We start from the raw sequence: 22,652 nt of genomic DNA, 5'->3' as shown, positions 1-22,652 counted from the left end.
TAAACACACACGTATCCTTCACACATATGGGTATATGTATATGTATAGGTCTATGAATATCTGTGCATCTAGGTAAGTAGATAGATACATGCCAAAACCATCAGATTCCAGGCCTCTCTTCATATCAAAATCCCTTAAAAATTTTTAAAGTTGCTTTTTGTATTTTTTTCAAATTATCTCTTACATATGCTACAATAAGATTTTACCAACTCACTTCAATGAACCTCTGACAAGTTTACCAATAAGCTTTACTTTCTTAAACCTAACGATAAATTATCAGTACTTATCTTTTTCTATCAGCAGTGCTGACCTAGTTGAATATATTCATTTTTTTCTGTTTGAAGCATGTTATTTGGTTTCTGTTGCACTCACCTGGATATTTGCTTACACTGGTCTTCTAAGTTACTTTTGATCATTATTTTCCTTCACATTGAACTCTAAGTAATGAGGAATCCTAGTTATAAGTCCATTTTTTTTACTTCTCCAGCTATATTCACTCCTGTGGTCTTCTTTCCTAGACTCATGCCTTCAATTGAACCCAGGTGGGTTTTGGAAGCTCCATATTTGAGCCATAGACTTCTCTAGTCAACTTTATGGTCTATATTCAACCAGAAAGCTTTATTTAGATGATAAAAATTTCAAAGTTAGATTTGGGCAATTTTTCATCAATTGTTCAGAGTTAACTTTAAACAATTATTATTTTGCTTACCCCTCAGTCATCCTAATCTTCTAGCTAAATGGTCTAAACTGTTTGGAGTCATCCTTGTCTCTTGTATATTATTATATCCACATTCAATATTTTAGAAAAATTGGTTAGGCCTATTTTAACTATATTATTAATACAATTACCCAACAACCATTACTTAATGCCTTGGTCCAAGACATCCTCTTGAATTTCCTAGCTATTGCAATAATTTCATATGAGTTTTTCCTATATTCACATTTGCCCTCCTTAATCACATTAAAATAGCTAACTTAATCCTTTTTAAACAAATTAGATAACATCACTATTCTATCCAGAAGGCTTCAATATGCTCATGTGATTTGGAATTAACTGCTATTATGTGCCTGGATCTATAGGATAAACTATTTCTATATTTTGATACTTACAATTTTTCTTCATATCCTACCATAAAAAATCATTTAATTTTAGCCAAATAAAAGTTCACTTCCTCCACCAACCCATGCAGATTACAAACTATTCAATGACATATATATTTTATGGACCCAGTACACTGCTTATACATTTTCAGTCATAAGTACAGTGAAAATCTCTCTTAAAACATAGATGCAATTATGACAATTTCTAATTATGTTTGGATTTGCTCAGTCTTTGAAACTTCAAAATAAAATGAATATGTTAAGAGATTGATTTTAACAGGTATTAACTAATAGTGTATGCAAATGTTCATTCTTTATGTAAATAAAGTATTATGGGCAGCTCACAGTTATTTAGCTTCCAAAATGAGTAAACAATGTAAAGCATGAACCAAATAAAAAAACACCATAATCAATTTATTATACAGATAAGGTGCCTTGAATTCAAAAGTTCACTGTAAGTCCAGCGTGGTGGCGCACGCTTGTAATCCCCGCGCTTGGGAGGCAGAGACAGGAGGATCGAGCTGGTTCTAAGCCAGCCGCGCTGGCTTAAGAGACCCTGTTTCCAAATAAAAAAGTATAAAAATAGGTCTAGGGGTGTAACCTGGAGGTAGAAGGGTTTCCAGGAAACCCAGTACAAAAACAACAACAACAAAAAGTTCACTCTATGTAGCAGAGTTTTAGAAACTTTGATAAAAGTAGAACTAAAATGTAAAACAAAATGCCACCATTACATTAAAGCTATGGTAACATATTCATGTATTCATTAACAAATATTTTAAAGGACAAATATCATTATTGTATTGCCTTGTGAGCTAGTAATTAATTCATCTATACTTTAAAATTTCCTTTCCGGAAAAAATGATAAACCTCATACAGTTTGATAGAAACAAAAAATTAGCAGTCAATAGAATAGCACACTTTGGTTCTGTATTACAGAAAAGATATTGCAGGATTGTTACAATTTTATTCACGTCTTTCTAAATTAAAGGAAACATGGCTGGCTGGCTGTTTTTTATCAGCCCCATGAGATAACACATTGTTTATTTTCACCACTAAGTAGTATACTTTTTAATACCCTCTGAAGAAATTTATAAGACTTAGCCTTATAGTGTAATTGAATACTTCTCTTTTCTGCATATCACATAATACAATTAGAAGTTTGCTAAATGCTGTTTCCTTTCATTTTTATGTCTTGAAGCAAAAATACCTCTAACTCCACAGATTTTGCTTTGCGAGTCTCCAGAGACCCACTCCTCAAGCATTTTTTTAAATTTATTTTTATTTTTTATATTTATTTATCTATTTATTTTTTGGTGGAACTGGGGTTCCTGGAGAACCTTTTACCTCCGGGCTACACTCCCAGACATGTACTCTTTTATATATTTTTTGGAAACAGGGTCTCTTATGCCAGCAAGGCTGGCTTCAAACCTGCGTGATCCTCCTGTGTCCGCCTCCCAAGAGTGGGGATTACAAGCGTGCGCCACCACGCCTAACTCATCAGGATTTTTTTTTAATGATAGTACTCATTTTTATTCTTTATTTTATTTTATTTTATTTTTTTTTTGGTGGTACTGGGGTTCCTGGAAACCCTTCTACCTCCGGGCTACACTCCCAGACCTATTTTTTATACTTTTTTTTATTTGGAAACAGGGTCTCCTAAGCCAGCGCGCGCAGCTGGCTTCGAACCTGCGCGATCCTCCTGTCTCTGCCTCCCAAGCGCGGGGATTACAAGCGTGCGCCACCACGCCCGGCTTTATTCTTTATTTTTAAACACGTTCTCACTGAGTTTCAAAGGGCCTCACTAAGTAGCTGAGGCTGTCTGTGAACTGTGATTCTCCTGTCTCAGCCTCCCAAATGCTGAGATTACAAGCACGCGCCACTATGCCTGGCTTATTACCAATTTTTTAAAAATTGAGTCATTTTTTTCCCTTTTGCTATTGAGTTTTTTGAGTAACTAAAGTATTATGTAGTTAGAAGAAAACCTACAAATGTGAGACAAATTAACTTGACTATTTATGGAAGATTACTTTTTTAAAACCTCAAAACAAAAGCAAAGCCAAAACCAGACCCACGCATCTAAATGAAGTTCACCTATTTGTTATCTGTAGCTTTCATTTTTAGCTCTCCATCTCTTAGATGAAGGTTCTTATAATATATAATATAATATATATAATATATAATATATATATATCTGTGTGTGTGTGTGTATATATATGTGTGTGTGTGTTTGTATATATAATATATAATATAATATATATAATATATATAATATATATAATATATATGTGTGTGTGCATGTATATATATATGTGTGTGTGTGTGTGTGTGTGTGTGTGTGTGTGTGTGTGTGTGTATCAGGACTGATCTAATGAAAGTGTAGTTTTCTTATATTGGTGGATAATATTTGTGTTTACGTCAATGTCCTATATAAAATATTTCCCAAAAACCCTAGACCACATTTACTGTAGATATTTATGCTAATAAATTACATATAAATCAGAGAGCAAGATATCCCAAGACAAGTTCAAAGCACAGCTCTAGTAGAATAATTTTCAAGTTTTAAGTTTCCCACTCCATATGTAGTTAGGAAACATCAAAATAAATTATGAGACATTCAGCATAACTTCTTTTTAAAAAAGAGCCTATATTTGCTATAGTATTACTAGTATGTATGTCAGTTGCACATAACAACTACATGAAATGTTTTAAATGTAAATGTATCTTTAGATAAATATATATTAAAATCATATATAAAATATATGATTTTAAAAAGTAAAAATAATTGCATATGTGTTACAAAGTTCTTTAGTAATAGTCAAAAAATTATGATTTGTTATATTAAATAATTCTCATACCTGTGATAAAATGTGGTTACTAGATGGCAAATGTGTTGTTTATTCTGACATTCACTGGGACTTTGGAAGTATTGACAATTTATAATACCTTTTAGAAATTTTCTTTCATTCACAATGGATTAACAGGGGTATAATTTATTATCTGGATGTGTACAATATAGAAACTATAAGCCAAATATACACAATATATTGCATTCCCACACTGATCACTAAGAGAAGATAAACAAAACAAATGATATATCCTATACAAACTTATACAAATGTAAACTAGAGGAAAAGTGTAATGACTGTAGTTAACATTTATTACATGTATCAGCCACCATGTAATTATTTCTTGATACTATTGTTCACTTCATTCTGTATATTGTGCTTCTTGTTTTATTAAATGTCATCTTTAATTCAGAATAGATTATCACTGGTTACTAACTATATCACTGATTAAAATAATGCTCATTAGCTGGGCACAGTGGTTAAATGTATAATCCCAGTGATTGGGGGGCTGAGACAAGATCTCAAGTTTAAGGCCAGCCTCAGTAATTTTGCAAGACCCTTAGCAATTTATCGCAATCCTGATTCAAAATAAATAAAAAGGGCTGGTGGTTTAGCTTGAAGGTAGAATGTCCCCCGGTCACATCCCCAATACCAAAGTATATGATTATAATAAAAATATTGCTTATTATATGTCTAATACTGAACCTATACAATTTTATTTAATTATCACTATATTTGAGTTAAACAAACACATTAAACACTGTGTGTTAGTTAACTTGTTTTGTGATAGCTATAAAGGATAAAATTTTTCTAACCCCAATGTCTCTCAACACAAATACTTCTGGGTAAGTGGGCTGTGACTCCAAGCTCTGGGCTAGAATTTGAATTCTGTTCTGCTGCATATACTCTTGATTCAGTAAATAGGCTACAGAAATAATACCCAAGTGAGGTGTGCTCTTTGAAAATTTTTTTGATAAAATATTAAAGATAATTTTTAGTCAAAGCAAAAGACTGCAAAATAGTACAATGATGTCCCATGTGCATATAATACTCTATAGTTATCAATAATCTGTCATTTCCAATTCTAATGTTTTTAATATTGTACTTCATATATGTTTTCCAATATGAAATATTATTTTTTAATTTCACAATATCTTAGTTTTAGGATAAAACATTGAAGAATATTACCTATGACTTCTTCAAGCCTTGAAACAATGCAGTACATACTAGTGATCACTTGCCTTACTTCACGGCAGTATGGTTTAATAAAATTATTTCCAGAGTTCATAGGTTAAATTCTGATGTGTAGTATAAGACATGGCAATGTCTGTGTATGCTATAATTTCTGTTGGATAGGAAGAGATTCAGAATATAATTGGCCTCGTGTTTTTTCAGATCTATCTTCTGTATTTTCATTACTGTGTGGCATGAAACTAAGTATCACCTTAAGGTAGGATGTAATTTTAGATCTGAGCATCTACTTGGTTTCTTTGTTCTTTATTGATTCATTAACAAATGTTTGTTCTTACTTTCCTTCTTTTCAGTTATAAAGGGGAAGATAAAAGAAAGTGGGAGTCCAATATTAATTGTATTATTTCATATTACTTAACCTTGGAGAAAACAATGAAATTTTACATGAATTTATAATCTGAATGAGTGGGATTTTTTAAAGTCTTGGTTTGTACTTCATATCCATATGTATGCCCTTAATTTGCATATTTTGAATATTCTGAATAACCAGGGTATCAAATATTTATGCAAATATTTATTTTATGATTCAGTTAAAATTGCACACAGACACACACAGACACACACAGACACACACAAAAACTCTCTCTCTCTCTCTCTCTCTCTCTCTCTCTCTCTCTCTCTCTCTGTCTGAAATAAGATTTCTGGCATATTTTTCAGAGTATGCCAGAACTTTGGTCAAGCAAAATAGCACATCATTTCTTTTATTCTAAATTATTTTTTTAAAACTCCAATCACAGAGAATGACCATAAGTAATTGTGATATCAAGCACATGGGGTCATGTGAAATGTTATATAAGTTATTCTAGTAATTTTCTTGTCCTAAGGGTAGTTTTTTATCAATATTATAATTTTGCTCTTTACAAAATATCTTACATTTTGTTCATAGATAAAATAGTGTAAATAATTTTAATGTTCTCCATGAGATCAAGAGAAACATCTTACAGCAGTAATGCACTGTCAACTAAGTAGAAGACGGGAGAGTGTTTCTTTTTGAGAGAAAATATGTGTGGAATGATTTTGGAAAACAATAAAATATACAATTGTATAGAATTCATATATTTATTATTCCGAGATATAAATATCAAATGTTTTATCCCAGTTTTCAGGGTACTTAGCAAATGTTATCTAAGCTCCTTACAGATGTTCATTCATTTTATCTGTATAGCAACCCTATGAAATAGGTAGTCCTGTTAACATGTTATTTATAAAAGGAGAACTAGGTATAGCCAAGTTAAAACTGAGAGGTAAAAAGTTTTTAGGTAAAACATATAGTATGTTAAAAAACAGCATTTTGATCATTGGAATGTACCTGGCCTAATGTGTGTGTGTGTGTGTGTGTGTGTGTGTGTGTGTGTGTGTGTTCAGGAGCATTCTAGCATTCTGCCTCTGAGATATATCCCCAGTCCTATCTGTATTTTATTTTTTAAAATTTGGAAACAGGGTTTTGCCAAGTTGATAGCCTTGCTAAATTGCTGTGGCTGTCTTTAAGGTTGCAGTTTCCCTGTCTTAGTCTCCCGAGTACTGGGATTACAGACATGCATCAGCATTCATGGGTCTAGTTTTTTTGTTTTGTTTTGTTTTGTTTTGTACTGGGAATGGATGCCAGGGGCATTCTACCTCCACTACATTCCCAGCCCTATTTTTTAATCTTTATTTTTTTTCCTTTTAACAGTTTTTTTTATTGAAAATAAATAGTATTCATTTAAACTATATTTGGTACCCTCTCCCCCCGCCCGTGTTTTTCCTTCCCCCCTCCCACCAGTGGTTGTCCAGGTTAACCATGTAATATTCATAATTTTACACATATTCAGATGTAGACCCTCATTAATCAAGATCAGTGTTCCTCCTCTGCTATCTTTCCATTCAAACTTTGCTGATATTTCCCCTCCATTATCTGGAGTCCCACTGGTATCCTCTGTGTCTCCTAGTTTGGGCATATTAGAGGAAACATATGTACCTTCTCCTTCTGTGCTTGGCTGTTCTCACTTAACATAATGTTCTCCAGGGCTTTCCATCTTCTTGCAAATGATATAATTTTGCTCTTCTTTATGGCTGAATAGAATTCCATTGTGTATATTTCCCAAAGTTTTGCTATCCATTCATCTGTTGATGGAGATCTGAGTTGGTTTTTTTATTTTTGCTATTACAAATTGTGCTGCTATGAACATAGGTATGCATATGTTGCTGTAGTTCTCTTAATTCAACCCCTTTGGAAAGATACCCAGGAGTGGTATAGCTGGATCATATGGTGGATCTATTCCCACCTTTCTTAGGAATCTCCACACGGATCTCCATAGTGGCTGAACTAGTTTGCATTCCCACCAACAGTGTAAAAGAGTTCCTCTTTCCCCACATCCTTGCCAGCATTTGTTGTTGTTTGATTTCTTTATGCTTGCCACTCTGACTGGGGTTAGATGGAATCTCAGTGTAGTTTTGATTTGCATCTCCCTGATGGCCAGTGATGAAGAGTATCTTTTCATGTATCTATTGGCCCTTTGTATCTCTTCTCTTATGAAGTGTCTATTTAGTTCATTTGCCCATTTCTTGATTGGGTTGTTTGTTTTGCTAGTGTAGAGTCTTTTGAGCTCTTTGTATATTCTGGATATTAGCCCCCTATCAGAATGGTGGCAGGTAAAGATCTTTTCCCATTCTGTAGGCTTTCTCTTTAGATTATTGATAGTTTCCTTTGATGAGAAGAAACTTTTTAGTTTGATGCTATCCCAGTTGTTAATTCTTGCTTTAATTTCCTGAGCTTTGGAGGTTTTGTTGAGAAAGTAACTGCCTGTGCCAGTATGTTGTAGTGTTGAACCTATGCTCTCCTCTACTAACTTCACAGTCTCAGGTCTAATTTCTAAGTCTTTGATCCATCTTGAGTTGATTCCTGTGTTTGGTGAGATATAGGGGTTTAGATTCATCTTTTTACAAATGGTTAGCCAGTTCTCCCAGCACCACTTGTTGAAAAGGCTGTCTTTTCTCCAGCATATGTGTTTGGCCCCTTTGTCAAAGATTAATTGACTGAAGATGTGTGGGTTTGTTTCTGTATCTTCTATTCTAATGCACTGGTCAGTGTATCTGTTATTGTGCCAGTACCATGCTGTTTTTACTACTATTGCTCTATAGTATAATTTGAAGTCTGGGATTGTGATGCCTCCTGCATGTTTCTTATTGCTGAGAATTGCTTTGGCTATTCTGGGTCTTTTCTTTCTCCATAGAAAGTTCATGATTGATTTTTCTAGGTCTCTGAAGAATGCTGCTGGTATTTTAATGGAAATTGCATTGAATCTATAGATCAGTTTTGGCAGAATGGCCATTTTGATGATATTTATTCTGCCTATCCATGAGCACGGGAGATCTTTCCATCTTCCAAGGTCTTCTTCAATTTCTTTCTTTAATGTTTTATAGTTTTTGTTGTAGAGGTCTTTTATGTCTTGGGTTAGGTTTATTCCTAGGTATTTTATTTGTTTTGAGGTTATAGTGAATGGAAATGTTTTCTTTGTTTCTTTCATTGTGGATTCATTGTTGGCATAAAGAAAAGCCACTGATTTCTTTAGGTTGATTTTGTATCCTGCGACTTTGCTGAATTTGTCAATCAGCTCCAGAAGTCTTTTGGTTGAGTTCTTTGGGTCTTCCAGATAAAGGATCATGTCATCTGCGAATAAGGATACATTTAATTCCTCTCTTCCTATGTGAATTCCTTTGATGTCCTTCTCTTGTCTGATTGCTACAGCAAGAGTCTCAAGGACTATATTGAAAATGAGTGGTGATAGTGGGCATCCTTGTCTTGTTCCTGACTTTAGCGGAAATTCTTGCAGTTTTTCCCCATTCAATATAATGTTGACTTTGGGTTTACAGTATATTGCCTTAATGATGTTGAAGTACTTTCCTTCTATCCCATTTTTTTGCAGTGTTTTTAACATAAATGGTTATTGGATTTTCTCGAATGCTTTTTCAGCATCTATTGCTATGATGATGTGGTTTTTGTTCTTGGTTCTATTTATGTGGTGAATATCATGTATTGATTTGCGTATGTTGAACCAGCCTTGTTTTTCTGGGATGAAACTGACTTGGTCATGATGTATTATTCTCTTGATATAGTTTTGAATGTGTATAGCTAGTATTTTGTTTAGAATTTTTGCATCTATGTTCATTAAGGATATTGGTCTGTAGTTTTCCTTTCTTGAGGTATCTTTATTTGGTTTGGGGATTAATGTGATGCTGGCCTCATAGAAGGAGTTTGGAAGAGTTCCATCTCTTTCAATTTCCCGGAACATGTTATGAAGTATTGGTATTAGTTGTTCACTGAAGGTTTTGTAGAATTCAGCTGGAAATCCTTCTGGGCCTGGGCTTTTCTTTGGTGGAAGAATATTTATTGCCATTTCTATTTCTTTGGTTGTTATTGGTTGGTTTAGGCTTGCTATGTCCTCTTGGTTGAGCGTAGGAAGGTTAACTGTGCTTAGAAATCTATCAATTTCTTCCAGGTTTTCAAATCTATTGGAGTATAAATTTTTAAAGTAGTTTCTGATAATCTTTTGAATTTCTTCACTATCTGTGGTGATATCTCCTTTTTCATTTCTAATTTTGATAATTTGAGTTGATTCTCTTTTTCTTTTGGTTAGGTTGGCCAGGGGCTTATCAATTCTATTAATCTTTTCAAAGAACCAACTTTTTGTTTTATTGATTCTTTGAATTGATTTTGTTCTCTATTTCATTTATTTCTGCTCTAATTTTAATGATTTCATGTCTTCTACTGGCTTTGGGAATAGACTGTTGCAGAATTTCTAGGTCCTTGATTTGTGTCATTAGGTTCTTTACTTGGTGGTTTTCTATCCTTTTTATGTGGGCACTCAGTGCAATAAACTTTCTTCTTAATACTGCCTTCAAGTGTCTCATAGATTTTGGTAGGTTGTGTCTCTGTTTTCATTTGTTTCCATAAATTTCTTTATTTCTTCCCTAATTTCTGCTCTTACCTATTCATCATTCAATAGTTACTCATTCATTCTCCATGAATTTGAATACTTTCTTTCGTGTTTCCTGTTGTTGATTTCTACTTTTATTCTATTGTGGTCTGAAAAGATGCATCTTTTGAATTTGCTGGTATTTTCTTTGTGTCCCAGGATGTGGTCTATTTTGGAGAAGGTTCCATGGACTGCTGAGAAGAATGTGTATTCTATAGTTCCTGGTAGAAATAATCTGAAAATGTCTATTAGGTCCATTTAGTATATGGTTTCCTTTAGTTCTAAAGTGTCTTTACTCATCTTTTGCCTTGAAGATAGATCCAGTGGTGTGAGAGGCGTATTAAAGTGTCTCAGAATTACTGTATTTGGGTCTACTTGGGATCTTATGTCCAGAAGGGTTTGTTTTACATATGTGGTTGCACCCACATTTTAGGCATAAATATTTGCTATCATTATATCTTCTTGGTGTATTGTTCCTTTTAATAAAAGGAAGTGCCCTGATTTGTCTCTTTTGATGTGTTTTAGTTTAAAGTCTGTTTTATTGGATATCAGGGTTGCTACCCCTGCTCTTTTTTGGTCACCATTGGCAAGGTATATCTTTTTCCATCCTTTCACTTTCAGTCTGTGAATGTCTTTGGCTGTAAGGTGAGTTTCTTGCAGACAGCATATATTTGGATTATGTTTTCTAATCCACATTGTTATTCTATGTCTTTTAATTGGTGAGTTAAGTCCTTTGACATTAAGAGATATTATTGAAATATGATTTTTGTTTTCTGCCATTTTGTGTTCTGTCTACTCTTGGGTGGTTTGATCGTTCTTCTTTACTTATATGGCTCACTTATTAACTGATGGGGTGTGTCCATACAGCGCCTAAGGAGATGCAGCCTCCCTGGGCCTGAGTGGCCTGCAGCCTAAGGCAAAACTTTAAGTAAAGTGATTTAGCAGAAAAGGGGTTAAGATGGAGCCTGGTGGAAGCTACAAAGGCGTGGCTTCCCCATTCATTATGGTTGGGGAGATTGAGCAGTTTTTCCCTTTTTACCTTTAAAGGAGCTTTCCGCACACATGAATGGCTCATGTACTAGCCTGGAATTGGCTGTGAACTACGCACTAGTGATCTTTATTCCGATAGGCTAGGCTGTTTCCCATGGGAATTCCCCTTGTGGTTTGGTGCTATATATATGATTGCTTGGAGAGAAATAAACGAGATCTTGCTTGATATATCTCCTGGCTCCGTGTGGTGATCAGGCCGTCAGTACTCATCACCTTTCTTCTCCCCACTGCTGTCGGGCTGGATCCTGACAGTCTGGTGCCCCGTGTGAGGTTCCCCTCTTCATCCCCTAACAAAAGAAATCGCTGGCGAGTCAATTGGTCTTCGGGTGATTATCCCCCCATATTTTAGTATGGGAAAGTCCAGTTCTAAACCTGACCCTGCCCTAGAATCCCTTCGACTCCTTCTCAATAGCCGAGGACTTGGTCTCGCTGATGACCAAACCACCCAGACCTGGGGGTGCTTTCTAAGATTGGCTCCCCAAAAGCAATCTTTATTATTGGGATACCTGGGATCAAGTTGAAGTGCTGGTTAGGCGAGCCCAGACAGAGCAAGGGGAGATCCTCCCCCTTGCGATTCTTACCACCATCTCTGCACTTAAAAGTTGTTTTACCCCTGACCCCAGGAGAAACTCACAGACCGTATCTTCAAGCCAGTGAAAAAAAGGGCTGCCGAGCATATATTCCCCTCTGGTCCTGAAGCCCCTAAAAAACCTCCCGATCCCTTTGGGGATGCCAAGGACTTCCCACAGCCCCTTTCCCTGGCCAATTCATTCTCCGTACCCTCCCCTCCACCGCCATATGTGGGCGAAGCGGGAGCTGGAGGAACCCTAGTGGAAGGGCTGGCCCAGCAGGCTGCGCCTCCCAGGCTGCCTCGTGGCTGCACCTCCCCGCCAGCCCCAGCCCCAACCCCAGCTCTGAACAGGGCTGTTGCCACCTTCGCTTGGTGGCTGCTAATCCTGGGCTCCGCCTGTTGGCTGTTGCTTCTGGGCTCAGCCCTGCTCCGAGGGCGCGAAGGGGCCTCCGTGATTATTTATACCACTTTTGTAAAAGGAATGGATCCTCAGCCCCCCAAAACCATATTTCAGCCTGTAAAAGGATCCTCCCAATTCAAAGAACCTTTTTCCATAGCCCTAGCCCTGCAAGGATTTTTTCAGTCTATAAATTTATTGTCAGATAGTTTATATGTAGTAAATTTATTACCTACATTAATAGATGCTTATATTAAATTAGATGCCAACCCCGCCATCCCCTTAACAGCCTTGGAAGGAGGTTTCCAGCCGGTCCATTGGGAGACAAGTTATTTTATATTTTTTACTCTATTACTAAAATATTTTTATATTATTATTAGATTAAGGTAGTGAATGCATAATATGGGATTAAAGTATACAGATTATGAAAATATGATTGACTATATTAAATATAAAATATGCATGCCCATGTAGTTTTCCAATACATAGAACAATCTATTAATGACAGGTAATATTTTCCATATAGGAATCTGTGATACAAACATGAATATTTTTATTTTCCCTTTTTTTCCTATCCACTCATTGACAAAACACTGACAACTTTACCTCAATATCTTTCTAGAATCAACTCAATTCACTCAATGTCCACCAATCCTTTTTCTATGATAGTCTCAACAAAGATTTTCCAGTGAGTGTCTTTCCCATTTTTCCTTAGTGTATTTAGGCTGGTATAACAAATTACCAAAGAGTAGTTAGTTTACATAGCATAAATTTGTTTGTTATAGTTCTATAAACTCAGAAATTTAAGAAGAAATGGACAAGAGGGCAGATTTGGTGTGAATTGATGGCATTTTTCCTGATGGGGGTTTCTTTGTATAGTGTTCTTACCTGGTCGAAGGGTTTTTCTTGATCATTGGATTATTCCTTATAAGGCAAAAATCTCAATGTTTTGCTCTGTGCATTAATAAACTACCAAAGGTTCCACATCCTAATGCTGTCACCTTGGAATTTAGGATTTCAGCACATGGACTTTAAGAGTATACAGACACTCAACCATAACCACCTTGCTATTTATTCTTCAACTGGAAGCATGATGTCCTTTTCAAATTACAGATTCATCTACCTTACTCTTCTCCCTAAAACCTTCCAATCTCTTTTCCAGATGTTGGTAACACACACAAACTCCTTGTTTTTAACTTTTTAACAATGTTATTTACAGAAAGTTTATGTAGCATCAATTGACTCATTAAGCCAAAAATTAAAAGCCTTTCAGAGGACAGCTAGAGTTGTGTAATCATCAGCCTAAACAGTGTCAGGAGGTTCTCATCTCTTGGGAATGTAATTGCTAATTTATGTAGTAACTCTAGGTTTACTAGTTTGAGGAGCTATCAAATTTTTATCAAAGTACCTAAAAACCATTTTACACCCTCACCCATGGTCCATGAGGATGTCATCTCCTCCATATCCTCTGGCCATTTGTTATCAATAATTTTTGATTATAGCAACTCCAGTTTTATAGAAAATAGTGTTATGGTTTTGGTTTACATTTCCTTGATGACCAATAACACTGGGCATTTTTTCATGCAATTGGTTTTCCTTTAACTTTTGATGCTCTTCATTGTATTTTTTTCTTTCTTTCGTGGTACTGGGGATTGAACCCAGAGTAATTCTAACTTTAAACTATAGCCCTAGCCCAATTTATTTCTAACGTAGAAATAGGGCCTTACCAGGTTGAAGAGAGTCTCACCACTTCGTGAGACCGTGCTAGAACCTGCAATTTCCATCTCAGCCTCCCAAGTACAGGATTACAGGTGTGTGCCACCATGTCTAGCTTCATCATAATTTTTTTTCTTTTATTCCTCTAGTTTATTTATTTTCAATGGTTTCCATATCATTGTTTTTTATATACTTTCATTGGTGCACAGTAATGGTGCATCACATTGAGGTTTGGTGTGATAGGAACACACATGCACACATCACCCTCTGCATTTTTCTCTGGGCCTTGTCGTGCTCTTGCCCTTCAACCTCAGTGAGCTCTTTCAACTCCTTTAAAATTGGATTTTCCTTCAAATATAAGCCTATATATTTTGCATTTTCTTTGTATTTTTTGTCCTTTATTACCTGTCCAGATCTCATTTTGTGAGACTGTGTAAAGGCACAAAGAGCCACACTAAAGAGTATCCCATGTTTACTTTATTGTGCCACTGTTTCATCTTGAAAGTTGTAATAATTTTTAACAAGAAACATCACATTTCATTTTCAGGGAGCCTGAAAATAATGTAGTTAGACTAGTGCCTGTGTTATCCTTCAGTTTAGATATATCTATTTTAAAATCTTTTTATTACCTTGGTAAACCATATTAGGGTTTCTTGTGGAATTTCATCTATTTTATCATAAATTATAATTTTTCATTTTCACTTCTAAGGACTTTGACCTGAGAGACAAATGTTTTTGTCTTTGTTATCATTTTTCATTATAACCAGAATCTAGTACAGTGCTCTATTATACAGCACTGGTACAGTATGTATTTTGGAATCCTAATTGTGGCTTAGGTGGTGAGACATATAGCAAAAGTATTTCAGATCACAAATTCTAGGGCATCTAATGACCATCACTTATTATCCATAGGGATTGAGTAGATAATTTAATGTTTTTGTACCTCAATTTTCTGTTCATAAAGACAGGATAATAGTAATCTTTCACAGTGAGACTACAGGAAGTAATTGAACTAGTAAAGGTAAAACTCTTAAATAGTTATCTAAAAATTATATCTACATATTATCTATTATATTTTCACATTAAATTCTTATTTGTGGAATAAGTTATTGATTTTATATGAAAAGAAAAGAAGATGATACTAAGACCAAGTAAAAATATGTCTAATAAAAGCTTTTAACTTTTAATATGTCTTAACTTCTTAATATGTCGAAAATAAGTTCTTAACTTGATGCCAGGCGTGGTGGCGCACACTTGTAATCCCAGAGCTTTGGAGGATGAGACAGAAGGATCATACAGGTTCGAAGCCAGCCTCAGGTACTTGGTGAGGCTCTCAGCAACTTAGTGAGACTCTGTTTCCAAAAAAAGTATAAAATAGGTCTGTAAGTATAGCCTGGAAGTAGAAAAGCCCCTGGATTCCACCCCCAGTACCACCAAAACCAAGTTTTTAACTTGTTTAATAACTCTATTTTTTTTTACTGTGATAAAGGATGATAGTTGTACAAAAATTGAGTCTATGAAGTCAAAATAGGGAAAAAAATCAGGAAGCTTGAAGTAAGCCCATAGCAAAGAAAATTAATGTGAATAGTAAATATACAAATCCCATAAGGAGGGAAGAGTTTTCCATTTAAATGTATACATATGAGTATAATAATCAATCAATGCAATACTAACACAAGTTGAGACTTTTTAATAAATTAATGACAATTTGAAGAAATTTTTCCTTTTGCATATTAGTAGGCTTTCTCTTTGTCTCTCAAGTATTTGAAGTTGAGTTTAATTGGCTTTGAATAGACATTTAGAAATGAGACGTACATAATTCAGGGGTACAGAATGAGATACAAGTGTTTTGTGTGTTTGCATCTTTCTTGCATCCTATGTGTAGACTCTGTTCATCTGTTCCGTATTGGGAGATTCTACCTACCTTCCTTTCTTCTATTCATCTGGCTGACACCTTTCAGTTTTTTCTTATGTTTTTGTGTGTTTTCATGAAAGTCTCTCTTCAACAGCACTCAGCTGACCATTCTAAAACTATATTTCAGCTTTTCAGGGAATGTTCCTCTAATTCTATGGCCTCCCTCCATTACTCACCCCAAACTTAAACTGTGGTGTTCCTCTATGTTACCTTTCACAATTTATTTGTGTCTTGAATGAATAGCTTTCTTATCTGCTAAACTTCAATGCTAGTGAGTGTAGATAATATTCTATTCTGTTCAGTACTATATCCTCAGTGTCTGCTTAGTGTAGGAAAAGTGGACATGATACTCAGACAATTGTTAAGTGACTCACTGACCTGATCCATATTTTTCTCAAAAGACCAAAGGCATCAATGACTTTAATTTTTTCAAGGACACACTGTATAAAAGAAAAAAAGGTAAGGGACACAGGCCACCGCTATGTGCTCTGTACTGCAATTGGATTCTAAATTAGGCAGTAATGTCTAGGTATGTAAGATAACAAAAATAGCCTATAAACACGAATCTGTATAATTTCACTTGTGCTGCAATTAAAATTGCCAATTTAATTAAGTTGGAACTGAACTGAAGAAGGCATTAATCACATGGATATTTGATTAAGGGATTATTGAAAGGACCAAACTCTGAACATAACCATCTTATAAAATATTGAAATGCTATTCAAATAAGCAGTTTTTAAAATGACCTTCTAGGAAGGCAAAGAATATAACATGAAATCAAATTTCCGAGAATGTGTTTCTATGAAAGGTAGGAATAATAATGTATGGGCAGACACTTTGCTTTCTAATCATCTTAATTCAGTAACAGAATCTGAAAATACTAGATAGACAGCTAAAATGTCCATTAACCTATTTCAATCAAATATCAGATATTTTAAATTAATCTTTAGTTGATGTGGAATCAAAGTTAAGGTATAAAATAATTTTCTTTCATCTATGTGTAGTGCTTTTCTTTGTAGCAGAGAGAGAGAGAGAGAGAGAGAGAGAGAGAGAGAGAGAGAGAGAGAGAGATGTCCTTTAGAATGTCAGATATGTACAGGAATGACTTTGGTTTTCCAGTGTAAGTACTTAGTGTAATGCACATAGCATGTCTTTATAAGCCAATGTTAAACCCAAAAATGACTAATAATTTCCCAATGACTCACACATTTCCATTACCTTTCTGTCTTTTTAGAATTACTATTAATATTTCTGATAAACTGACAATATCTTTGTACGATCAACATTTTTAGTAATAGCATGGTATTTTTATATATACCAATAGTTTTTCTGAAGCCCAAACCAAGCCATGTACAACAGGTAATAATAACAAGAGAGTATAATAATAACCTTTAAATCAACATTTTAATACTCTGAGTGAACAATAGTTTTCCTTATGGAAAGTTAAAATGAAAGATTTGCTTTACATTACTAATTTTATAATCTGGTTACTACCTTCTAACAGAAAATGTTAAATTCAACTTTTAGCCCATAGTAACCAATAGATGAAGGGTTACCTTAGTTTTACTCACCATATGAAATTTTACAACAATTTAAATTTCCTCATGAAATATTAAATATAACTGTTCTGTTATAAATACTAGTCCAGGTTATTTCTACATGCAGTATAATAAATATTTCTCAAATTGGTTTAAATTCAATATCATCCCCTGTGTGGCAAAATCTTAAGTTTCAAAACTACTTTATTAAAAGCAATTGGTCTCAAGAATAGTCTCAAGAATAGCATAGAGTTCACAGGAGATATAGTGATTTATTTAGATAATCAAGGACTTTCTACAATTGAAATTATTATCTGGCCAATAAAATAAGGGTTAGCCAGTCCACAAAATGTGTACTTGTTATGTAAATATAGTTGTTGATAAATGATAATCAGGGACTATATTGAATAGAAGTTAATATTTTTACAATGAAGTAAGGGTTAGACCAGTCTACAAGTTGTGAACCTGACATGTAAATATAGTAGATATAAATGTAGAACTATTTGAGGCAACACAGTAAAGGATGCATATAGGAGGAAGTAGGATATTCAGGACAACATAAATCATTCAAAATAATTGGATGTTATAGTATCCACATCGCAAAGTGTGCTTGGCCAGAAAGGTGATACCACATGGAGGTTTGTAAATGTCAGGCTGAAGAACTAGACTTTATTTGGGGGGGGGTATGATATTTATGGCTATAGAGACAGGGGGAAATGAAATATTCATGGTTTTTTTTTTTTAAAAAGTTTGCTTTTAAAAAGACTTATTCACGGCTACCCAAGAAATACTATCTGCAGCTGGAATGGCTTTTGTCCCAGAGACACAAGCATTATCATGTCAATGGCTTTGTAGAGCTTGGGAGCCTATCTCAGTCCTATTCAAGCTGAAAGTGTAATTGTTCTTTCTGAAATCCAGAGACACCTGTCAGTATCCTTGAAAACAGTGTGACCAGAGACTCTGAACAAGTGAGGCAGAAAACAGAATTGGTCAAAAAAACACAGTTGCTGAAAATGGAATATAATAAAGTTGAACAAGATGACAGGTTAGATTTCTCAGAAAATAAACAAAAATACAAAATAGAAAAACTGATCCAACACTGAGCACATGGTATGGAGTGAGGCATGGGGAATAATTAGTACCACTCATTGAAAGAAAGAAGAGAGTACAGGGGTTTTGCATGTCTTCCCTAAATACATGTTGATATGGGAAATATGCTAAAGGCCATACCCTGAATTGAGGAATCTGCTGCTGAAGCTCCAGGGAAAGAGGGATGCTGGCTGGAAAAGATTGACCAAAGACCATCAGGTTAGATGTCGGTAGGCATTAGAGGGTCAAATAGAGTGCACTTCACTGAAAAATGAAATCCAGGACAGAACCAGAGGAGGGGGTCCTTAAAATTGAAAGGAATCTGCAACAATGGACATTAAGTAATATTCAGACATACAACTTGGTGAAAACTGAGAAAATGTGGGTGTCATTACAGCCAAGTGAGGTCAGAGCTGTAAGAAGGCTACTTCAAGAGCATCACACCAGGAATAGAGGTGAGACAAGGGAAGGATCAAAGAAGATATTGTTCATTATTGAAAACTCTTAGTAACCTCGCATAAGAAATTGAGGATTTGATATTTGAGTTTATTTATTCTTATTTTAATTTCTGTGAATTGTTTCATTTTTTGCTTTATCTCTCAAATAATTAAATGAGTATGACATTTAAATCTCTTAAATTAGCATAGGAGAATGCCTTCTTTTTGCATATTTAACTTAGCTATTATTTGAGCAAATTTATAATTGCTGAACATGTATTTGATATAGAAATCTTATCTAAATTGTTGGGTTTTGAAGATCATTTTTCTGATAGCAATTCATTAGAGTAAGTGAATAACACAAGATTATTTAATAAATATATTCATAAATAAAATTAACAAAACAAAAAAGTGATCATACTACTTCTTCCCAATTAATATCAGGTATAAGAAGTCTTAAAATAGTCTTTTGATATAAATAAAAACAATTTAACAATAATCATATACCAAATTTTCATTATACAAATTTCACACATTCACTGAACTTTATGTAAATTGTCATACAGAAAATTAACCCTTTATTATTAAATAGTAACAATTTTCAAAATTCATGTGTAACATTTGCTACTTTCTTGAGTTGCTAAAACCTAATGTACTGGGAAAATGAATTCAAAAATAGTAAAGTACATGTTTTTAATGGGTTATAAAATGCTAAATGTTCATTATGTTTTCTGACCATATGAAGAAAATTTCAATCAATGCAATTTTTTACATATTAATGTTATAAAGGGATTAAGTGATTGAAGAAAACCATTTTGGGTATGCTAGATAAACTATACAATAATTCCCATTAGAAATATAATTTGTAAACTATTTAATTATAAGCAATTCCTTGATTTGAATCAATACTCTCAGAGTAAATGCTTAATAATTACTATACTGTTTTCATTGACTTCCTAAGAAAAAACTTGATAGTGATGACTATGTTTTATTTATTTATTTTATTTTTTATTTTGGGTGGTACTGGGGCTTCTGGAAGCCCATCTACCTCTGGACTACACTCCCAGACCTATTTTATGCTTTTTTAAATTTGTAAACAGGGTCTCTTAAGCCAGCTTGGCTGGCTTCTAACATGTGAGATCCTCCTGTCTCCGTCTCCCAAGCGCGGGGATTACAAGCGTGTGCCACCACGCCGGGCATGACTATGTTTTAAGTAATTTTTCTGTGATAATTATGGTATAAATTTTGGTTAGGAGCTATGCTATTTTATTCAATTAAAAATAAAAGCTAAAGCCAGGCATGGTGGTGTACAGTTTTAATCTCAGCATTTGGGAGCCTTACATAGAAGGATCACGGTTCTCAGTGAGCCTCAGGTACTTAGCAAAGCCCTTTGCAAATCAGTGAGACTTTTTTATTTTCAAAATAAAGAATAGAAAATAGGGTTGGCATGTAGCTCAGGGGTAGAATTCCCCTGGGTTCCATCCTCAGTACTGAAAAAATAAATAAATACATAAATAAATAAATAAACAAATAAATAAAAGTTAAGAACTCCTCTACACTTTATTTCTACATCTTGATAAAGTTTCCTTTATGACAATATGAAATCAAAGTGAAGCAGAAAAATATTTTTCATGCTTAGTTTTTAGACAGAATTGAATAAACAATGTTGTTCCTTTATGTCCGCAAGGAATGTGATTTGAAGCCAACAAAATCCTTTCAAGAATTTGAGAGCTGCCAGGCATGGTGGCGCACGCTTATAATCCCAGGATTTGGGAGGCTGAGACCTGGAGGATCGCGGTTCGCGGACAGCCTCAGCTACTTAGTGAGGCCCTCTGTAATTCAGTGAGACCCGGTTTCAAAATAAAGAATAAAAAATAGGGCAGGGGTTGTAGCTCCTAAGTCAAATGCCCCTGGGTTCCATCCCCAACCCCCCCCCAAAAAAAAAAAAGAATTTGAGAGCTTTTTCAAAGGCCAATAGCATACTAAGTAACAAGTGATTGATAAAATATGTATCCAAGTGTTAACTACATGTCAGTGTCTTTGGATACAGGTGGGCAAGTGAAATAAGCTAAAAACAGTATGTCAAAAATACACACATAATACTTGTAGATTTTTTAAATTGCAGATGCAAGTTTATCTTTATATATGTATAGGATAAATGTTATAAGTTCATTCTTCATTTTACAGAAAAGAGCATAAAATTTTTCTTTTTCCTGAATCAATGCAAACAGAGCCCAGACGGACGTATTGAAGTCAAAGGGCAGCATGGAAGCTCCTCCCTGCACATTAAAGATGTGAAGTTGTCAGACTCAGGAAGATACAACTGTGAAGCTGCAAGCAGGATTGGCGGGCACCAAAAGAGCATGTACCTTGATATAGAATGTAAGTAATTTTAAATTTATATGGTTATTATGACAACATTGTCTACTTTGAAAAATACAACTTTTTATAAGAAAATCAAAATACATCTGTTGCTCATGGTACAGTATTTAATGACTATCAACCAAGGAAATGTAGCCATTCAAAGTCAGTTATTAGGGACATCTAGTGGATGTAATGGGACATTTCAGAGTGTGATCGATGTAATGATCCATCTGAGAATGGTAAATTTCCTTTTTTATAATACCTCAAAACACAGAATCAACTGAATCATATCAGTAATCAGTAAGTCAATAACTTCTTAGACTTTTATGCATTTTTATAACATAGCATGGTTCTTTGCCTCGTTTATTTTTTATAACATAGCATGGTTCTGTGCCTCAGACATATAGAGCATTGTTATCTCTCATTGAAGTTGTTTTATTGAATTATGTTGCACCCTCTTAAGATAGTGAAATATATCAGTACTTATATTTTATCCAAAATTCTGTTTTTCTGCCTAGAATATAGGACTGTTACAGGGAAAGTTGATATTTTTTAAATTAACATAATGATGTGAGATTGCTATGTATTGGGAAATAAGAGACCTGATGTAAATTGAGTTTCCATAATTGACAATAAGTCATTGCATAGAATTTTAAAATAATATGCTATAGTTCTCTTTTCAAATAAATCAATTTAACATCATTCTCAGTAAATATTTATGACCCATCAATATTGGAGGCTCTCTGATGTTTAAAAAAACATAGCCATGAAGTGGAAATATTTGAGTCATTCCATTAACAAAACATTTCTATTGAGAGTATTTCTAGTACATTAATATTAATAGAATGCAATAGGAACTGAAAAACAAATTTCCTATCAAGAATGGCTTTAGAAAGTAAGAAACTATTTTAAGAAGAATATTTTGTCAAGGATGTAAGTAAACTATATTATTTTGCATATTGATGAACTATGTTAATATGAGGTAACTTCTAAGAAAATTATTTTATGTACATTAAATGTCTTTGAAAACAAAAAAATGCCTGATACTATTGAAACCACACAAAGAAGAAAGTTATGATAGTAACTTATTTATTTTATTTTTTGTATGTGGTACTAGAAATTGATCCCAGAGGCATTCTACCTCTGAGCTATACCCTCAGCCCTATTTCATTTTTTATTTTGAGTGAGTATCTCACTAGGTTGCTTGAGAATCTCTCTATGTTGCCAAGACTATCTTTGAACCTGTGATTCTCCTGTCTCAGCCTAATAAGTATTAGAATTACAGGTATGCTCCACAATATCCTGCTCCTAATAACTTACTGTATACTTTTTTTTATTCTCCTTACTATTGGTTCTTCTATTTTTCCATTAAAATAAGTATAGTTTTTCAAGTCAATATTTTGAGCAATTGATAATTATTCC

The 22,652-nt window shown here is 34.3% G+C and overlaps 1 protein-coding gene across 3 annotated transcripts in view; it reads left to right on the top strand.

Moving 5' to 3' along the window:
• The window catches only part of NCAM2 (neural cell adhesion molecule 2), a gene marked incomplete at both ends in the record, with an annotated part of 560,084 nt that overhangs the window by 380,439 nt on the left and 156,993 nt on the right, over positions 1-22,652 (top strand). For all 3 annotated transcript variants that reach the window (XM_080696027.1, XM_080696025.1, XM_080696026.1), the window contains one exon: positions 21,098-21,248. In XM_080696027.1, the coding sequence (XP_080552153.1) occupies positions 21,098-21,248 (151 nt within the window). The remainder of the gene's footprint in view (positions 1-21,097; positions 21,249-22,652) is intronic.

Source organism: Muscardinus avellanarius, assembly GCF_963383645.1.
Source record: "Muscardinus avellanarius genome assembly, chromosome: 5".
In the NCBI taxonomy this organism is placed as follows: Eukaryota; Metazoa; Chordata; class Mammalia; order Rodentia; family Gliridae; genus Muscardinus; species Muscardinus avellanarius.
Note: the sequence above shows the minus strand (reverse complement) of the source record. Positions and strands in the feature narration are given on the sequence as shown.